At 41.9% G+C, this 20,341-nt stretch overlaps 1 protein-coding gene across 1 annotated transcript in view; it reads right to left on the reverse strand.

The window, feature by feature from the left end:
- Positions 1 to 983: 983 nt before the first annotated feature.
- The window catches only part of WDSUB1 (WD repeat, sterile alpha motif and U-box domain containing 1), a 46,285-nt gene continuing 26,927 nt past the window's right edge, over positions 984 to 20,341 (reverse strand). The window contains exons 6-11 of the mRNA XM_063429640.1: positions 18,516 to 18,549; positions 16,661 to 16,701; positions 8,753 to 8,859; positions 6,675 to 6,854; positions 5,788 to 5,928; positions 984 to 2,455 (exon numbers count right to left, since the gene is read on the reverse strand). Coding sequence (XP_063285710.1) covers positions 2,292 to 2,455; positions 5,788 to 5,928; positions 6,675 to 6,854; positions 8,753 to 8,859; positions 16,661 to 16,701; positions 18,516 to 18,549 — 667 coding nt within the window. The 3' untranslated portion in view covers positions 984 to 2,291. The remainder of the gene's footprint in view (positions 2,456 to 5,787; positions 5,929 to 6,674; positions 6,855 to 8,752; positions 8,860 to 16,660; positions 16,702 to 18,515; positions 18,550 to 20,341) is intronic.

Here is a 20,341-nt window from a genome sequence, read left to right on the forward strand (position 1 = left end):
AAAAAAAAGAACAAGTACAGAGAATATTTTCTTTTTTCTGTTCAATCATCGAAACAGGAAAAACAAAGCTAGCAGCCAGGGCCGAGGAAAGTGACGTCTGACTAAAAGGGGTACACCCAGGGAGACGCCTTTTAAAACAGAGTACTGGGTCTCCATGAAGGAAGAGACTTAACTCTCTTGACTGGATCTTTTCACAAAGTGGCCTGGTTAGCGAAAAATACAAAATATGGCCTCGTTTGGGGACAGGGAAAAGGACTATTTATTTATTTTTAGAAACATCCAGGTGTTATGCGTCTTCTAAGAGCGTGAGCAGGTGCTGATAGCTGCACTGCTATGTAGAGTTTGGGAGAAGGGCATACCTTAACTTACAGAGTAAATGTGAATCTAGGGAAATATTTCCCCAAACTATAATGAAAGGTAAAACTTACCACAAAAGTATTGCACTAAAGTGTTACCCTACCCTAGTTTTGTAAACATTGCTGTAGCTCTTAGCCTGGCTCTCCGAGCTGTCAAACCAGGAAGTATGTGCATGCCTTGCACAAAGCCAAATTAACTAAACCGTGAACCTGGCTGTGGGTAAAGTGATAACAGCTGTGGTATGTCAAGAGTTTACAAAAAAAAAAAACTACTAAGAATACGAACCGCAGCTGTCTGTCTTCAAATTCTGTATACTAAGAAATTGGGATATAGCTTGTCACTAGTAAGCATGGTGGCTGTGTGCTGCGGTCAGTAATGAAGAAACTATTTAGAAAATGACCGGACATTTTAGAGGCGTTTGATCGCCCAGACGTCACAACCCCACCAGCCTTGCTAAACAAGGTCTCAACTGAACAAATATGTTCCATTTTTATTCACTGTTTGAGCAATTTTACAGAGTAATTACTAACCAGCAATAACAAATAGCAACAATCAAAATGACCTTAACCTCTGTCTAGCGCCATAGGCCCTAGAGGTTAATCCGTCAATAAGAGGTAGTACTTGCCAGTTTTAAAGGGACACACAATGCACCATAACAACTTAATTCATCTTGCATACACTTGTATATAAAGAGGTCTTCACTCCATGACTATATATACACATATTGTCTAATAAATGCAGCAATTTGCAATCGGTAAATTATACACCACTCTGACAACTGAACTGATCCCATAAACCTCTACTGTGCGTATCAAGCAGTGCGGAGCAGGGGTTCATGGGTAACCTCAGCAATGCCACAGAAATCTATAGAACCAACCCAACTGGCTTAAGGGGCTTTCTACTCCGCACAGAGCTTCCGGCAAGAGCTGCGAAGTCTGGGGTCTTACAGTGGAAATGTCACTAAACTGGAAATATTGCTGGGGTATACCGTTATCATGTAATACTCAGTTTACTCAAATTTATGTGAAAGATTTACCAAATAATGACATTACAATCCAGTTATGTCCAGGCACAACAAGGGTGTGCACGGCCCATAATTAAAACTCTCCTATTCTCTGCTTTCTTTATGGTGAGTGCCAGCTGTAATGGAAAGGCTTTATAATAATTATTTTAAAGGCACCAACATGTAGGAGCATATTTGCAGAATAAAGAAGTGTAGCTTTTTACATTTCATTTTCACACTTGACGAATACATATTCATTAAATATAGAGGATGCATAAACATGATATGAAAAGTTTCCATATAAAGAAATTCCACAAAGTGAAACTGTAAATACATGTATTATTGATCATTTTTGCTTTCAAGTTATAAAAGAATGGATTGCAAAAATTAAATTTGCTATAGCCTGGGGTGTCCCTTTAAATGTTTGGTAACTTGCGACAGTACAGAAACCAGGAAATTGGAAGATTAATCTTCAAAAATGCCCATATGGCAATCCTTCTATTCTCTTTAAAATTCAATGTTTGTTACATAGAAGATTTACTATTCAGAATCATTCGTGGACAGAATTCTCTTCTTACATTCTATACCTCCAAAGCTAAACCGGTAGTCGTGATAGGGTCCATGGTAAATGCACAGGTGCCCGAGTAACAAATTAGGTAGATATTGATGCATTACACTGACAAATTCACCCTCCCCTACACTAGCACTACAGGTCAACAATCCATTGAGTGACTGCACTAGGGTCACACATCAGTCCTTGCACAGATTTGATGCCTAATTTAGTGCCATAAACTAGCTCTTTAGTGCGTCACCACCACCATGTAGTGTCTTTCAGGTTTTACTAATTAAATATTTTATGGTGTAATCTTTGTTTTTGAGAGCTAGGGTGGAGATGGTCTATTGCACATCAGTTCCAGCCGACACCACAACGTCACAGTAATGTTGTGCTCTGGCTTTCCAGCCAACGGTTTAGAGCCATTTTTAGCGTCCTATTTGGCGTTAGAAGAAGGTTTTCGAGAGGAAGGTTGGTCATTGGGCTGGTCCTCTTGGTGCTAATCCAGTTTTCTATAGCACTTCTTTCATACGAATAACCATCTGCAAAAGAAAAAAAAATGCAAAGTTACAAAAATAATATGATGGAATCCAATGTTGCTATGTTCATGTAGGCTATATATTGAGCTAAATAGATGCATGGTTAACTATTGTAAAAATGAAAACATCACAGGGTAAAGTATTTCTCTAATAGTCTAGTTGAACATGGGCAAAAAGCTTCCAAATCCCAAGTCAGCTGCAAAATGTTGGACCCTTGATTTGTCATCTTGGAATTTTCAAATCTCCCATTTCTGTCTATGCTTTAGAGTGCCTTGTATGGGCCATCAGAAAAGGTTTTTACCAAGCACAGGTTACATTACAGGAGAGGGCATGTACAGTAGTTACAGTGTGAGTATGGTTTATATGGTGTTGAAAGAATACCTTGCTTTACACGGTGTTGGAGAGGGGGTACAGTACTTTCTGTGTATGGTGGTTTACTATATATATTTGTCCATATTTTAGAGGTTACATCCCAATTGGGGATGCAGTAGCTATTGCAGTTAGTGTACAACTTGTATATCTGTTTTACAGTTCACAAACCAGTAGAGAGAAGGTAAGGACATATTATTTTAATAGGGGTACACACACAATGTCACAAAGGGTGAAATACATGGGTAACAATGTGTCAATGTGGGGGGGGGGGGGGGGGGGGGGGGGAGAGAATAAACTCCTTGCACTCCAGCACAATATGAACAGGGTTATTTACTAAGAAGAGAATTGCTGTGGATTTTAAGTGAATTTTAATAAGGCCAAAAGAGAACCAACTTTTTTGACGTATATTTTGAAATTCACTTTGAATTCACTCTACACTTACAGAGTTTCTTCCTATAGTAAATAATCTGTATGTCTCCTTTTTTCTCAGATCCCTAACTCTGAATAGTTTCAAGATATTTTAAATCGTATACCTTCAGCTTGGAGCCTGAACCTTGCCACATGATATGTTACTGTAAAAGACATCACAGACGTGGCACATATTGTATAAGCAAAGAAACAGATGTATTGTGGTGCCAGAAAAGGGACATCTATTGCGGACTAGATCAACCAACATCCGGTTTTAGAATTTGTAGCTCCTGGGATTTAGTGAACTCTGATTAGAAATAAAAGACAATGGCTCCTCAAGGACAGCCATCAGACTTGGCAAACAGCTTGGTTACATTAAAAAGATGCTATTTTTAGTAATTGGAAAAAAGTTATAATACATAACATCTGATTTTCTTTTTCGAAGTAAAAAAGAATCACGAGGAAACATGTATATATAAAACAAAACTGCTTACAAGAATGTGACTATTTAATTTATATTTAAAGAGACACTATAGTCACCAGAACAACTACCGCTTACTGTATTTGTTCTGGTGAGTAGAATCCTTAACTTCAGGCTTTATGCAGTAAACAGTCTTTTTCTGAGAAAAATGCAGCGTTTACATTGCAGCCTAGGGATAAATCCACTGTCCACTCCTCAGATAGCTGATAGATGTGCTTCCTGGGCAGTGCTGCACAGTGTGACTGCCAGGGCTGTGTTTGACTTGTGCTGGCTCTGCCCGTGATCTGCCTCGGCCAATCATAAGGGAAAGCATTGTTATTGGCTCAGAGAATCACTTCTGATGGTGTTGGCCAAGCAGACAGATTGGGGCAGAAGCTGCAGACTTGAAATAAAGTAAGATTTTACAATATTTAGAGGGACAAAGGGTCAGGGGGGCTAGATAGTATTTTAACTCTATAGGGTCATGAATACAGGTTTGTGTTCCTGACCAATACTGTTCCTTTAGGATCAAACTTCTGAAATAAAAGGGAATCATGACATGTCACACGTCATGTGTCCTTAAGGGTTAAAGAGCCTGGAAAAGCTATTTAAAGTACTGTTGTGTCTTCATGGTAAATGACTAACTCGTTTCTAGCCTTTATAACTGTGATTGTTCGTTTGATATCCAGCAACCATTCGTAATTTGCATGTACATTTATCAGTGCCATGAGACTGAAGACACACTGGGGCACATACTCATATATCCTTTGTAGGCATTTTGATTAACATCCATAAAATGGCATTGTCAAAGATCGGTGAATAACAGATTTGTTTTGGCCCTGAAAGCTGAATTTTTCTATCATAACTTCAGCGACTGCAGAAGTGCCAATAGCTGAAGGTAGCACTAAAGCAAAGTTATGATATATGATTTACCGCTGAAATCCACAACCGTGATAGTGTTATTTTAAGTTTGGTCATTAAAGGAGTTATATTAATTGGTGAAATACAATCAATCCAAACATTTTTGCCAATAGAGTCCTGATGAGAATAAAAATAATTTAGTTGAAATAATTTAGCAAAGTAGCTCATTTTGGCCTAACTTTTTCAACCCTATTGTTAACTCACCACAGTTTCCTTTTTGAGAATTCCTAAATTTGTAGAGTACATGCTGATCTGAAACATACAGGTTCCACTACAGAAAAAAGACTCTCCTGCCAAGTATTTTAGAGCTCAGAAGAAAATCCTTTATCTTCTGAAAAGAACATTTTGTTGACTACGTATTGTAGAATTTGGATCTAGTTGGATCTAGTTGAACTATTATTGCAGAAAACAATGGGTACAATGTATCCTTCACCCAGTTATCGGCCCTCAGATCAGGATCCAACACTGGTCCCCACTAGGGCTGTCACTGTGCTAACTGGGTTTAAGAACAGAGTGCTACTCTTCCCCCACCTTCAAAAATCCCACCTCTACAGAGTTCTGGGAGCTGGTCTGTGTTTCAATTACCCAGATGAGCCCAACTCTCACACAAGAGGCGATTTTAAAAAGTGTCAGGCCACGAAGGAGTAAGAAAGGGGCATGACCTTCACGGTCTTGCCTGGGTCTAATAGACCAACCTGGACCCCTGTATGATCCAATGTGGTCCTCATTGATTGGAACAGATATATTATTATATTAAACAGGCCACTTCCCACAAGAAACAGATTACTGCAGCGACACTGCTTTACCCGGTGCTATGGAGACCTATCTGAAACAACGGAGGTATTCTCAAAACAGAAAAATGTCATAATTTAGACTAAAATAGTTAAGATGTGACTATAGTTGATGGTTAAGCTGAATAAGTTTTTCAAACCGGCTATTTTTGTCTAAACTGAGCAATTTTGCTTTCAATTCACTACACTTGGATGCTTAGTGAGATGACACACCAGGACAACTCTGTTTCTGAGTATAGTAATATGAAGGATAATTCAAGTGAACTATGGGTCACTAAGCTCATTTAATTAAAATTGACGGACGTCTCTAATCTAATACTACATTCATTATTTCGGGACACTGCGGTACCAGGACTACCCTCTGCAAAGTATTTATGTTTTACCTGATGAGATGACTGGGTCCTTCATTATTTCACAGGTTATAGGGCACAAAAATTCATCTGGGATGTCTGTTAAAGTGCTCTTCATTTTGCTCTTTATCTCCTCGATTTTCCTTAAGATTTTATTACGTACTCCCAAAGATTCTGAAAAATGGTGAAAAAAATAATTGGTGTTTGAAAGTAAGAGTTGATTTAACCAGGAATCTTACCTACTAGCCAATATATATTTAAAGGGGAACGGTCACTTTTCTGTAAATTACATCATTGAATAAAACATAATCACCTACGTTTTGTTTTAACTTTTTTTTTATTTAATGCCCTATTTTATTTTACACGTACATTAAGGATTTAAGGGACATCTTAAATCCAGTTCAGCCAGGCACAACGAGGGCATGCAATGCATAGCACGCTCTGTACTGATTGCCAGTTTTTACAAACAATTGTCAAGGAGCTAAGATAGAGGCATTCAGTTCTAGAATTGAGCTAAATACAGGCCAGGGGATCTCTAATTATGATTTTATTTTAATGCCTCACAAATATGTATTCGTTAAATATAGGAGATAAGCATATTCAAATTCCCATGTATAGCATCACTCAAAACACCATAACAACTTTGCATTTTGAAGAAGAAAAAAAAACCTGCAGCTATAACTTGTACATGAAGTGTGACTGACATCTCTCCCAAGGTTCTTACTTAAGTTCTGTAAATTAAGGGACTTCAAAGGTAAGTTTGTTTGGGTTTTTCCCCATCATTTTTAACGCATATTGTGTCCATTTAATGTCAACTACGGTATATTGTTTGTAACATCATATAACTTATAATTTTTTTTTTTTTTTTTAATAACCTCTTTCTGTGCAGTGATCATCTGAGATTTAGGATGAGTTCTCACCAATTTTGAGGTCATGGAGTAGAGATTCCTTCGTGAGGTTCAATAATTCTTTGCCATCAATATTATTTGAAGTAAATACATGTTCCACCTCTGACAAGCCCTCTTCAGAAAGCCAATTCTTGATGTCGTCCTCTGACCAGTTTTCAATATGTGTCTCTGTCTTGCTTTGTCGTCTGATAACTAAAGGCAATAAAGCTATTCAGTAAGAAGTAAATCTCAGTGTTAACACACACACACACACACACACGCGCGCACACACACACACACACACACACGATAGTGTTTACAAACTGTGCTGACTTCGTAAAATTAGTAAAGTAGGATTACTATTATTTATTAAAGAAACACTATAGTCATCAAAACAACGTTAGCTTAATGAAGCAGTTATGTTGTATAGATCACGCCTCTTAAGTTTCATTGCTGAGTTCTCTGCCATTTAAGAATTTAAGCACCTTTGTTTCTGTTCATGCAGCCGTAGCCACACCTCCCCTGGCTGTGACGGACACAGCCTGCATAAAAACAAAATGGTTTCACTTTCAATCAGATGTAGCTGACTTTACAGGGTTTTTTTGTTTTTTTTTTTTAAATCTCCTGCTCTGTAAATTGAACTTTAATCACACACAGAAGACTCCTGCATGGTCTAGCAAGCTATTAAAGCAGGAGATGAGAAATTCTAAATTAAAACAGAATTTGCAATAAATGAAGTGTAAACATTAGATTACTCTTTACAGGAAGTGTTTAGGAAGGTTACCAAGTTACATGCGGGGAGGTGTGACTAGGGCTGCATAAACAAAGTAATTTAACTCCTAAATGGCAAAGGAAATGACCAGTGAGACTGCAGGAGCATGATCTATACACCAATACTGTTTCACTAAGCTAAAGGTTTTGGGGACTATAGTGTCCTTTTAAGCCCATATTCCATGTTCTCCAGTGCTGTATAACGTATGAACAAGACATACAGATATGTGGGACACATACGATGATGGTCACGCAGTGTAAAAGAAGCAGGGTGCAAATACACTGTAAGGACTTGGTGTTCATAGTTATTACAGCATTGTTTATAACAGATGTGTATTTATAGAATGAGCTGTAGTATTGAATCTCCCAATGTAACCTTGTATTTTCTCAGCATGGAGGCACTGATGTGGTTAATTATGGTTTAGGTTGACGGGAATTTGACTGCAGAACTGTGACTGTAGGTGTACCGGGGCAGTCACTTCCTCCTTGCACTTTGATGTCATCAAAGGGGGCCCAGACGCACTGTTAAAGTGCCGCAGCGCTGACCTGGCCCTCTGGAAATTAATTTCCATCGGTTGGCCCTAACAGCATGGGCCACCTTATGGGGTCCCTGCGACCGCGGTAGTTCCACCACTGCCAGGAACATCCCACAAGACTATTTTGGAGATGCTCTGACCCAGTTACCTAGCCATCACTATTTTGCTCTTGTCAAAGTCAATCAGACCTTTTCACATGCCCCCTTTTCCTGCTTCCAACACATGAAATTCAAGTACTGACTGTTCACTTGCTGCCTAATATATTCCACCATTTGTCAGGTGCCATTGTAACAATATAATCAACATTATTCCCTTTACCGGTCAGTGGTTTTAATGTTGTAGTTGATCAATGTTCAAAGTTGAATTGGCACAGCACTGTGATGTCCTATAGCCTAAACACTACTATAATTAAGCTTCCAACTATGACCCACTAAAACTGGTCTCAGGCAACCAAAACTATTGTTGCATATTGCCCTAGAAGGAAATATTCCAACAGATTATTATATAAGTGTAATCAATGTCACACTTCATGAGAACCATGTTAGTAACATAATCTGTCACAGACTAAAGATGCCATGTGATCACTTGGGGCAAACCACAAAACAAGGCATACATTTTCCCAGTCAATAGGAATTGATAGGTAACCAAATAAATGTGAGGTAGGTACCTAAATCCACTTCATAAAATAGAAGAGGCACATTCAATATTCAAGAGGCACAAGAATAGAAACGGCAAATAAATAAATAATTTGTTTCTTAAATTCTACATGTACATTAATTAATTAAATAATAAGTCAGGACTTGCCTGGCGTATCATTCTCCTGTCTCAGTTTCCAGATGGATACAGTTTTGTCCATTGAGCCAATAGCTAGGAGAGGGTAAGTGGGTGCCAAGGAGCATGCAGTGACATACCTGTAAAATGGAAGGATACATATAGCATCAAAAAGAGCAGTTGCTAGTAGACACCAAGTGTACCAAGACTATCATATGTTAACGTTACCCTCTACAGCAGTGTGCCCAAAACGGTAGATCCCAGATGTTGTAGAACAAGCATGCCAAACGCAAAGTCTAGCACATGGGCAACATAAACAAGGTTTATGTGGGGCGCAAAAAAAAAATACCTTCAATTTTCATTGAAACTTAGGTTTACTTTAAAAAACACAGTATAAAAAAAAAACAGCATCCCCCTCTACTAGATCCCAGTGCCCCCCTCTTCTAAACCACAGCACCCCCTCTACAACCCTGTGCCAAATCTAAGCCTCCTGCTGACACACACACATATTCACTGACATACACACACATACTCACCAGTGGCGGATCCAGAGCCTGATCTCGGGAGGGGCACTTGTAGATTATTTAAATAATCCAGACACAATAACCACTACAGCTCAGTGTAGTGGTTATAGTGCCAATAATGCCAAGACCCCCTCCCAGAGTAAGTAGTCAAACTGTTTAAGAACTGTTTGACAACTTACCTGAGGTCCTCTGGGAAATGGGGCTGTAGTAGGGCAGAGGAGCAGTGGTATGTGTGAGGGGTGCAGTGTGTGTGTGTGAGGGGGACAGTGTATTAGCAGTGTGTGTGTGTGTGTGAAGGTTGCAGTGTGTACGTGAGGGCGGCAGTATATGTCAGGGGTGCAGTGTGTGTGTGACAGTTACAGTGTGTCTGTTGGGCAATGTATGTGTGTGGGGGCAGTGTGTGTATGTGGGGCAATGTGTGTGTATGGGGGGCAGGGGCAATGTGGGTGTATATGGGGGGCAGGGGCAATGTGTGTGTATATGGGGGGCAGGGGCAATGTGTGTATATGGGGGGCAGGGGCAATGTGTGTATATGGGGGGCAGGGGCAATGTGTGTGTATATGGGGGGCAGGGCCAATGTGTGTGTATGGGGGGCAGGGGCAATGTGTGTGTATGGGGGGCAGGGGCAATGTGTGTGTATATGGGGGGCAGGGGAAATGTGTGTGTGTACGGGGGGCAGGGGCAATGTGTGTGTGTGTACGGGGGGCAGGGGCAATGTGTATGTGTGTATGGGGGGCAGGGGCAATGTGTATGTGTGTATGGGGGGCAGGGGCAATGTGTATGTGTGTATGGGGGCAGGGGCAATGTGTGTGTGTGTATGGGGGCAGGGGCAATGTGTGTGTGTGTATGGGGGCAGGGGCAATGTGTGTGTATATGGGGGGCAGGGGAAATGTGTGTGTGTACGGGGGGCAGGGGCAATGTGTGTGTGTACGGGGGGCAGGGGCAATGTGTGTGTGTGTACGGGGGGCAGGGGCAATGTGTATGTGTGTATGGGGGGCAGGGGCAATGTGTATGTGTGTATGGGGGGCAGGGGCAATGTGTATGTGTGTATGGGGGCAGGGGCAATGTGTGTGTGTGTATGGGGGCAGGGGCAATGTGTGTGTGTGTGTGTGTGTGTATGGGGGGCAGGGGCAATGTGTGTGTATGGGGGCAGGCAGTGGTGTATCCTGGTTTTGTGCTGCCCTAGGCAGGACAAAACTCAGGCGCCCCCCTCCCGCCCACGCCACCCCCACCCAACCCTCCCCCCCCGCCCGCGCCACCCCCACCCAACCCTCCCCCCGCCCGCGCCACCCCCACCCAACCCTTCCCCCGTCCCGCCTCACACACACATTCACTGACAAATACGCACACACTCACTAACAGACACACACACTCACTAGCAGACACACACACACACTAACATACACACACACACTAAAACACACACTAACAGACACACACTTACAGACACAGACACACACATACAGACATACACACACACTAACAGACATACACACACACTAACAGACATACACACACACACACACACACTAACAGACATACACACACACACACACACACACTGACATATACACACAAACACACACACACTAACAGACACACACTAACAGACACACACTAACAGACACACACAGACATACCCACACAATAACAGACATACACACACACACTAACAGACACACAATTACAGACATACACACACTAACAGACACACACACACAGACACACTAACAGACATACACACACACTAACAGACATACAAACACACTCACTCACTCACATATTTAATACATTATTTTTTTTACATTTAACCCCCCCAGCCTCCTTACCTTTGGGAATGCTGGGGGGGGTATCTGTCTCTCTGGTGGTCCAGTGGCTGCTGGGCAGTGCGGGTAGGTGGGCGGCCGGCGAGGGAGCACTTCCTCTGAGCGGTCTGCTCAGCTCCCTCGCGCGCCGCAGAGTGAGGCTGGGAGGCGGAGCCGGAATATGACGTCATATTCCGGCTCCCAGCCTCACTCTGCGGCGCGCGAGGGAGCTGAGCAGACCGCTCAGAGGAAGTGCTCCCTCGCCGGCCGCCTACCTACCCGCACTGCCCAGCAGCCCGCCGGCCGCCCAGCATGCCTTGTTAGCCGCAAGGCTAACAAGGCATTTGCCCTGGGCATTTGGGGGCGGCTTTTTTTGCCGCCCCCTGAAAAATGCCGCCCAAGGCAAATGCCTTGTTTGCCTCGCGGCTAATACGCCCCTGGGGGCAGGGGCAATGTGTGTGTATGGCAATGTGTGTGTATGGGGGCAGGGGCAATGTGTGTGTGTGTGTGTGTGTATGGGGGGCAGGGGCAATGTGTGTGTATGTGTGTGTGTATGGGGGGCAGGGGCAATGTGTGTGTATGTGTGTGTGTATGGGGGGCAGGGGCAATGTGTGTGTATGTATGGGGGGCAGGGGCAATGTGTGTGTGTGTGTGTGTGTATGGGGGGCAGGGGCAATGTGTGTGTATGGGGGCAGGGGCAATGTGTTTGTGTGTGTGTGTGTGTGTGTGTATGGGGGGCAGGGGCAATGTGTGTGTAGAAGAAGGATATTTTTTTTAATGTGTGTGTGTTTTTTTTTTTTTTACATTTAATTAAAATTAATATATAATTTATGTCCCCCCTCCCTTCTTACCTTTACTGGGAGGAGGGGGGACATCTTTCTTTCCCTGGTGGTCCCAGTGGGGATTCCCTGGTGGTCCCAGTGGTAGGCGTGAACTCTAGCCCACGCTCCAGGGCTAGAGTTCACTCTCGCGAGATTTGGAGCGTTGCCGTGGTAACCGCGGCAACGCTCCAAATCTCGCGAGAGGAGGACCCGGAGGAGCTGCTGGTAACAGCTCCCGGGTCCTCTCTCCCTCCCCTGCCAGTCGGCTGTCAGTAATGTGCCTGCGGACCGGGGAGGGAGATCACTGATCTCCCTCCCCGGTCTGCAGGCACAATGCAGGGCTGGCGCTTGGACAATGTCAGCCCTGCATTAGCTGGCAGGGGAGAATCTCAGGGGGGGCAATTGCCCCGTTGCCCCCCCCCTGGATCCGCCACTGATACTCACAGACAGACAGACACACACACTCACTCACTCACTCACAGAAACAGACACACACTCACTGACAAACACACACACACTTTTCTTTATTGCTTCTTACCTTTTGGAGCCGATGTGGGTCCTTCTATCTGCTCCTCACTGCTCCCGCATGCGGTTTAGTGATGCTGGGTGCCGGAATATGACGTCATATTACGGCGCCCAGCTTCACTACAGACGGTGCGCGTGAGGGAGCAGTGAGGAGTAGGAAGGCTGAGCTCCCTTGCTGGCCCTCCTCCAGGCCGGGTAAGTGTTAGCAGAGTAGGCACCTGCAATGTGGGGAAAGGAGGTGCCTACTTTGCTATAACACCAGCATGTACTCGCGACTAGCTGGGCCGCAAAGATGGTCCTTGTGGGCCGCGAGTTTGACATGCTTGTTGTAGAACTACAACTCCCATGATGCTTTAAATGCCTTTAGAATGAAAAAGCATCTATGAATCTACCTTTTGGGCACCCCTGCTCTACAGTGTCCCTCTCCTGGCAGGGAGACACGACACTTGCTCAATGTCCGATTGTGTATGGAACCAAGGCTAAACAGCCACACAGTATGTGAGGATGAATATAAACTATAAATATATATATAAATCCAGTTTAACATCTTCCAGCAAGCTCCTCTAATATCGACAAATAAAAACCTTATGAAGAGATTGTTTATATTTTGGAGGAAGAAATAAAATTATTCTTGAAATCAAGCATTGCAATTAAATTAACCCCATGGCTACATAGTTCATAATTAAAAATACAGACAGATTGGCTATTTTGTGGATATACTGCTGTTGAAAAATAGCAATAACTATTTAAATAATAAGTGCAGAAATATTGTGCAATAGCAGAAATTGAAGATTAAAATAGTCAAATCAGAAAATCTCTCTAGACGTGACCTTTAACCTAGGCTGTCTGAATCAGCATACATAGGGATTCTTGTTAAAAAAAAACAAAAACATAAAGTTATATTTAAATTAACTACTGAAAGCCTCATTTGCATGTCCCAGAATCCCTAGCTGAAGAGTAAGCTACATTATGTGAATATCTTCGTGGTTAGGATAAAGGGATACAAAAAGAGAAGTCCTGCGCTTAAGCAGCAAGGACTACAACACACATCAGCCCCAATATATAGTAAAAACCAAAGAAAAGAAAATGTTACTTGCGCTTTCTCCTTAATCCCTATGTATATTTAGACAAATGGAGGTCATTTAGTTGCTCCAATGGCCATTGGAGGGATGCCCGCCTGCCAACGTCAAGGCAGACCCCCCCTAAGCGGGTCCTAACACTGACCCTTCAGCCTGCTTCCTTGAGCTTCTGGCAAAGATATCTCTAATGAGACAGAAAGGGGTATTTTTTATATACACCCCTTTACTTATTAACCCTTAATAGGGAACACATGGGATGGGTAGCAGCATTGTAACCAGGCTGTGTGATACAAAGTAAATACAAATACAAAAAGAGAAGTCCTGCGCTTAAGCAGCAAGGACTACAACACACATCAGCCCCAATATATAGTAAAAACCAAAGAAAAGAAAATGTTACTTGCGCTTTCTCCTTAATCCCTATGTATATTTAGACAAATGGAGGTCATTTAGTTGCTCCAATGGCCATTGGAGGGATGCCCGCCTGCCAACGTCAAGGCAGACGTTGTCCACACGGTACCTCAATCACCTCAAACACACGCTTAACGAATCCGCGACACCAAGAGCTACCTGGGGATACCAGACATGTGGCACAATAAACGAGATCCACAAAAATGCTCCTCGAGGCCTACCAGCATGATCGGCGTGGGGGAGACGGCCGCTCCCCTGCCGCCTACAATGGCTTTAATCCTGACAGAGGGCCCTCGTTCCCCCCCCTATGGACCGGTGGGGGTCATCCCGGTCCCAGGTGGGCCCCCCTGGAGGCTGGGGCAGCAGCACCAACAGAGGCAAACCTACTCCAATATGGCGGAGAACACAAGCGGGCTACTCGAGACCACACAGGAGACAGACGTCCTGGTGAGGCTAGAGGCCACATTTGCAGCATTCTGGGAGAAACTATATGACCGACTGGGTACTACACACGCTCTGGTCACGAAATCGCCTAAGACACCACCTCAACGCTCCTGTCTGACCGGCTCGCCCACCAAGCTTAAGCGCGCCAAAACATGGCGCCGAAAACGACGCCCTCTCCCGTCGGCAGGGACACACAAGCGGAGACAATCACCAGCGGCTACTACCCCGCACAAGACAAAGCAATCCTCACCCGCTCCTGCAGTCAAAGTGCAGCGACTTATGGGAACCGGCAAGAACCTAATCCCCTACTCGAGGGATGCATACAAGCAAGCACAGGGTACAGAGGGGCAACTGGGGAGACTCCCACCGGAGCGGAGCTCGGACCTCGCTGCCATAATGACATCTTGCACCTCACGGAGAAGCTGGCTGCAACATACTGCCGAGTGGATCCACGCTACCCAGTGGCAGGCCTCAAGATCTGGCGTGGGTTAGGTACCTAGGGTGGACTGGCTGCATGTGCCCTGCATCAGTTTTACACTTCCCCAGGACGCCTGTTGCCTCTACCTGCATGGCTGTCATGCCCAACCCCTGATGGCCGAGGACTATTCTTACTTCAGATGAGCACAGTTTTCATTGATTTATTTTATTCTGCACATATCGATATTTTACATGTATGTCTCATTCATGCAGTTTTGCTCTGAGGCAATGCCAGAACGTAGGTTACTTACTGACTCCAATGCCCAGTATCTTATTGCTTTTATCCTACCAGTAGGTTAGACAACTTAGTTCTGCTAAATGTGATCACCCTCATGACCTGCACCAGATAAGCATGATTTGTAATAGATACAGGCAATGCATGTTGGGCTCTGCTTGTGGTATATAATTAATTTATGTTACTAGTTTAAGTTATACTACATTATCTCATTTAGTCCGCATACCAGTCACGTAGATTACTTTGTTTGGTGGATATAGATGGCTTCAGCTTACACAATTTGCAAGTTATCATGGCCTTCATTAACCAAGCAACACAGCTGATTTTACTGCCTAACTAGCTAATCAACCGCACATCACGCAAGGCGCACAGAGCACACCATAAATACACTGTTAATACGCCTGAGCCCTGGTTATCTTACCATACCGTCTCCCACCAGACGTTAACTCTAAGGCACCTATCGTATGCACCCGCCTACCCCAAGTCAACACTCTAGTCTACCTTTATCTGGACTACCTCTCATTATTAAAAATGTGCCGATATGTTATTGTTCTTCCTCACTAATATAAAAAGTGCACAGTTCCTCATGTCACATAACTGTTATCATCCATTTGATGTTATGCATGTACCAGCCGCTGTGACGGCGCAATCTTGTTCGCTTAACCTATGCACGAATAAAATAAAGAATATATAAAAAAAAAAAAAAAACATTTTGGAAACAAAACTTGTGTAAAGTTTGAAAGCTCGTGAAAGAGAGCTATACAGAGTTTTTAAAACTAAATTGTTAGAAAAGGTAACATTTTAAGTGATGGGGCAATTTTTGGACAGTTGGTACCAAAGCAATTTTTAAAGAAGAAGTCTGTATGATTGCGGTTCTAATTTTGCTAAATCAGCCCTCCGAACAAGCGGATTACATGCTCCATATTGTAAGAGAAAAAGTTGACCCAACGGTGGAAAAGGCTAAAAAGTTGTAAGTCGTAAACAATTCTTGCATTACAAACCTAGTGAGTTATCCACTTTATATGAATTAGAAAAAGGAAAATTAAAATCACATACCACTTATTTAATGCGTAATTAAATGCACTATTTTTATATATAATGTTTGTGGTCGGGATCATAAGCCGATAGAGTATAAATGTAATTGGTTAAAAACAACATATTTGCGTCAGTCGGTTGTGGTGTGCCAAGACCAAAGACTGGTTAGGCCAGTATAAAAGAGGGCCCACCTGGTCGTAATTAGCTTACAAGAGGGAGAGATGGGAGGGAAACTTCAAAGAAGTGACGACAGGTAAGGCGGGAAGTTATCCAGGTGATATAGGCCGGATAATTCCTCCCACAACATCAGGCTCCCTCCTTTTTATATGCCCTTTTTATTCTTTAGAACGCTTTGTACGTAGAGGACTTAAAAGCAATCAGCGCTCGTATAACTAAAAACGCAGAATTTATAGAGCACACATAGCTTCCATATTAAGGCAAATAAGTCAATACCTGACCTGTTCTCTGCTTCAGCACTCAGAATAACTGAGCAGAGCCTGGGGTTCAACAAACAAACTGCTGTTCTCTTGCTCACGATACAAGTAAATAAGACTTAGAAAAATCAAGGTCTCTACTTAAAATACTTACCGTGTGTGATGAGTCAGGATATGAACAATACATTGACTTTTCTGGGGAAAAAGGAAATAACAAAAGAATGAGGAGAAGGGGTCTAATATAATTTATCCACAGTAGGATTGTGGGAAGGAGAGAATACAATAATTCAGCAAATAAGACAAACTGTAAAACAAATCTGCTAACAATTCCATTTTGTTTAAACAGTGTCCTATCCAAACCTGCCAGATTTATAGACATTGAAATTGATATTTATACCACAAGGCTGCTGACAATGATCTGGGGATTATGGTATATAAAAAAAAAACAACCACACACATTTAGCAATTAAAATATTATATTCACAGTTATAAAAAGGAAAAAAGGCTTTCAGTTTAATTAAGGCTTTACTATTTGCAAAACACCCTGCAGAACATCCATCCAGCTAAACATATGTAATATATTATGTATAATATATATATGAACTGACATCATGCTGGTATTAGTCTCTTTGTCGGAACACAGGAGCATATAATATGACAATATAATAGCCGCTCCTTCTCCTTGTGTTGAACAATAGAATGTTTGGTAGCATTGAATATCTATTACTCTAAAGCTTATGGACCGTGATCGGGGGCATGGGAACATAAAGTGACAATTCTCTTTTTGCCACCCACATTCATGGGAATATTTTTTAACCAGTATTCACAATTCTTGGTTACTTTGAAAAACACAAATGTATTGGTAATTTATTTCCATTAAAAACACACTTACCATGTATTCATATGTTTGGGTGCAAGCGAAATAAATGGCCCCGCAAGGCCCTTCCAATAACCTCTAGATAAATATTCTTTGCCAAAACATCAAGAGGGTCATGTGACAGACTTTAGCACACAACTTTAGCATAATGAAGCAGTTTTGGTGTATAGAACATGCCCTGCAACCTCACTGCTCAATTCTATGCCATTTAGGAGCTAAACCACTTTGTTTATGCAACCCCAGTCACACCTCCTTACATGTGACTTGCAGAATCTCCCTAAAACGTCCTGTAAAGAGTCATCTAATGTTTATACTTTCTTTATTGCAAATCCTGTTTAATTTAGATTTTCCTACCTCCTGCTCTGTTAAGAGCGTGCTATACCCTGCAGGAGCCTCTTGTGTGTGATTAAAGTTCAATTTACAAAGCAGGATATAAAAACTTTTAAAGTAAGTTAACAACTGATGAAACAAAATGAAAATATTTTGTATTCATGAAGGCTGTGTCAGTTACAGCAAGAAGAGGTTTGGCTAGAGCTGCACAGATTTAAATCCGAGGGCTGTCTATTTCAATTATACACAAACCTACTCATTGATATCCAATGTATGTTTTGTATTTCTATTTGTCTGACACTCTCAATTAAAAATGCATTGGGGAAAAATAAAGTGATTTAACTCCTAAATGGCACTAAATTGACCAGTAAAATTACACGGGCATGAACTATACACCAAAAGTACTTCAATAAGCTAAAGTTGTTTTGGTGACTATAGTGTCCCTTTAAGTGTTACCTAATTACATAGTAGCATCAGTGAGTGAATGTATTGTTGACATCCAATAAGTAAACAATAAGCAGCCTGCTCTCGTCATGCAAAATATGATGAGAGTTGCAGTCCACTGCAAAACCCTGGCCTACATGCTAATCATTCTAGGGGACATCTAAATAGAATGATTAGGGTATAGGCTATATCATAAAATCAAATATTACAAGAAACTGAAAACTAAACTAATACTTTAACCCCTTAAGGACACATGACATGTGTGACATGTCATGATTCCCTTTTATTCCAGAAGTTTGGTCCTTAAGGGGTTAAACATGTTTACTCACTCTATCAATAGGGATTGTGTGATACTTACAACTTTGTAAATGATTACAGATTTATCCACAGATCTAAATAAAAATGGAGAGGAAAATAGGGGTTATATGATATAAAACAACTGGCTGTAAAAAACAATAAAACTCATCATTTCTAATTCAGTTCTTTTTAATAATGAAAAACAGCATAATTTCCAGAAACTGTGTGTTAGCGTTCGTCCAAGCTTGGGCTTCCCTACAGGATGTGTGAATAAAAACATGACTTATTAATTATATGCAGACTCTCAATTGTTGTTTGTGAACCAGCGTTACCTTCCCAGGGTGATCGTACAGCATGTTCTGTGATAACGGTAAATGTTTACAAGAGTTGCTCGTCCGTTTACACCAGGGTCTGCCCATTTGACTAACTGCGCAATGTTTTGGAAAAGGAGAATCTGAAATATTTTTCCATACATTAAACATGCCATGTCTAATATAAACATATCAAGATAGATACATGCATTAAAAACCTTGTTTATCCCACATGACATCAATTACATCTTGCTTCAAAATAAAACCTCACAAGGTTATATTACCCAAACTGATATTGAAAAGGCGACATAATCTGCCTTCTGATACTATTTGCGGCATAGATTAAGCAATATGGAGACCCGTCCTTCTAATAATGTAATCTATACCACAACATAAATGTTACCTCGTTTCTATCACTAAGGAAAGCATCAATGTATCTCAGATACTCTGTGTATGTGTGTGCAAAATATACCATAAGATAAACTAGGAACTTCTCTGTCTCATTTCTGCATTAAATAATGGCAAAATACAGACATCTAAAAGATATTCAACTTGCCTATTAGCGTTTTCCCATTAGAGGTCAATTACAACAGCTATTGTTTCTTCTCATTTGACACACAGCAGATGCCTATAGCATCTCAATCTTGGTCTTGCAAAACTTTTACAGGACCATAGTTCCTACTCTTGCAAACGCTCTAGACTACTTCAGTGTTGTGACTCCTGGTGGATTCAGCTGCAGGAAGCCGACGATGGACCTAAATCAGAAGATGGCATCAATGAAAGAGATTAAGGTAATTATATTATTCTTCCCTTTCTCCACCCTCTGATACTGCCAAGCAAGTGGCCAAAAATGTAAATACCCCTCAATTTAAAATTCTTCTTCAAAGCAGCTCTGTCATTGGCATGTCCAAAATGTCCTAATTTGCTGCCCTCTTTTTAAAAAAATGTATAATTTTTTTTTTACACAATACTATTTTCAGAATTATACATAAACAAAAGTAGGGACTACTTTTCTTTTTGTATACCCTAAAGGATAACAAAAAGTGATAAGGTGTGGAGCATTGCCTCGGTCAACGTTGTCAATGGCGGCCCATCACGGACCCTCTGTGTTGACTTGCACCTGTTTATGAGTTGAAACAGGTCCATGCATGCGCAAAATTTGACACCCACAACTAACGAAGAGCAGAAAATGGAAATACCGTCCGCCACCATCATAGAAACTCAAAGAAAATGGCGGCGTGAAAAAAAGATCACATGGAAAAAGGTGCAACATTGAAAAAGGAAATTTGCAGCAGTCCCAGGACCATAACTGGTTGTGGCGGTTTACGGAGGCCATCTAGAGGAATTCCTTGGCTGGTGCCCAGGGGAGTAAATTAGTGACAATTCTATTTTAACTCTGAAGTCACAGTCCCCTTTTAAGTGGTTAAAATTATCCAACATTCTGAAATACCTCTAAGCCAACCAGGTTGGCATATTATTGGTCTACTCCCTGATGATGAACATGGCTCTATTTTATTAGTACAGATCCATTCCCTGTGGGAGTGTTTGTACAGTTACTAAAAATAACACCCCGGTT

This window comes from Pelobates fuscus, chromosome 8, assembly GCF_036172605.1.
Source record: "Pelobates fuscus isolate aPelFus1 chromosome 8, aPelFus1.pri, whole genome shotgun sequence".
NCBI lineage: Eukaryota > Metazoa > Chordata > Amphibia > Anura > Pelobatidae > Pelobates > Pelobates fuscus.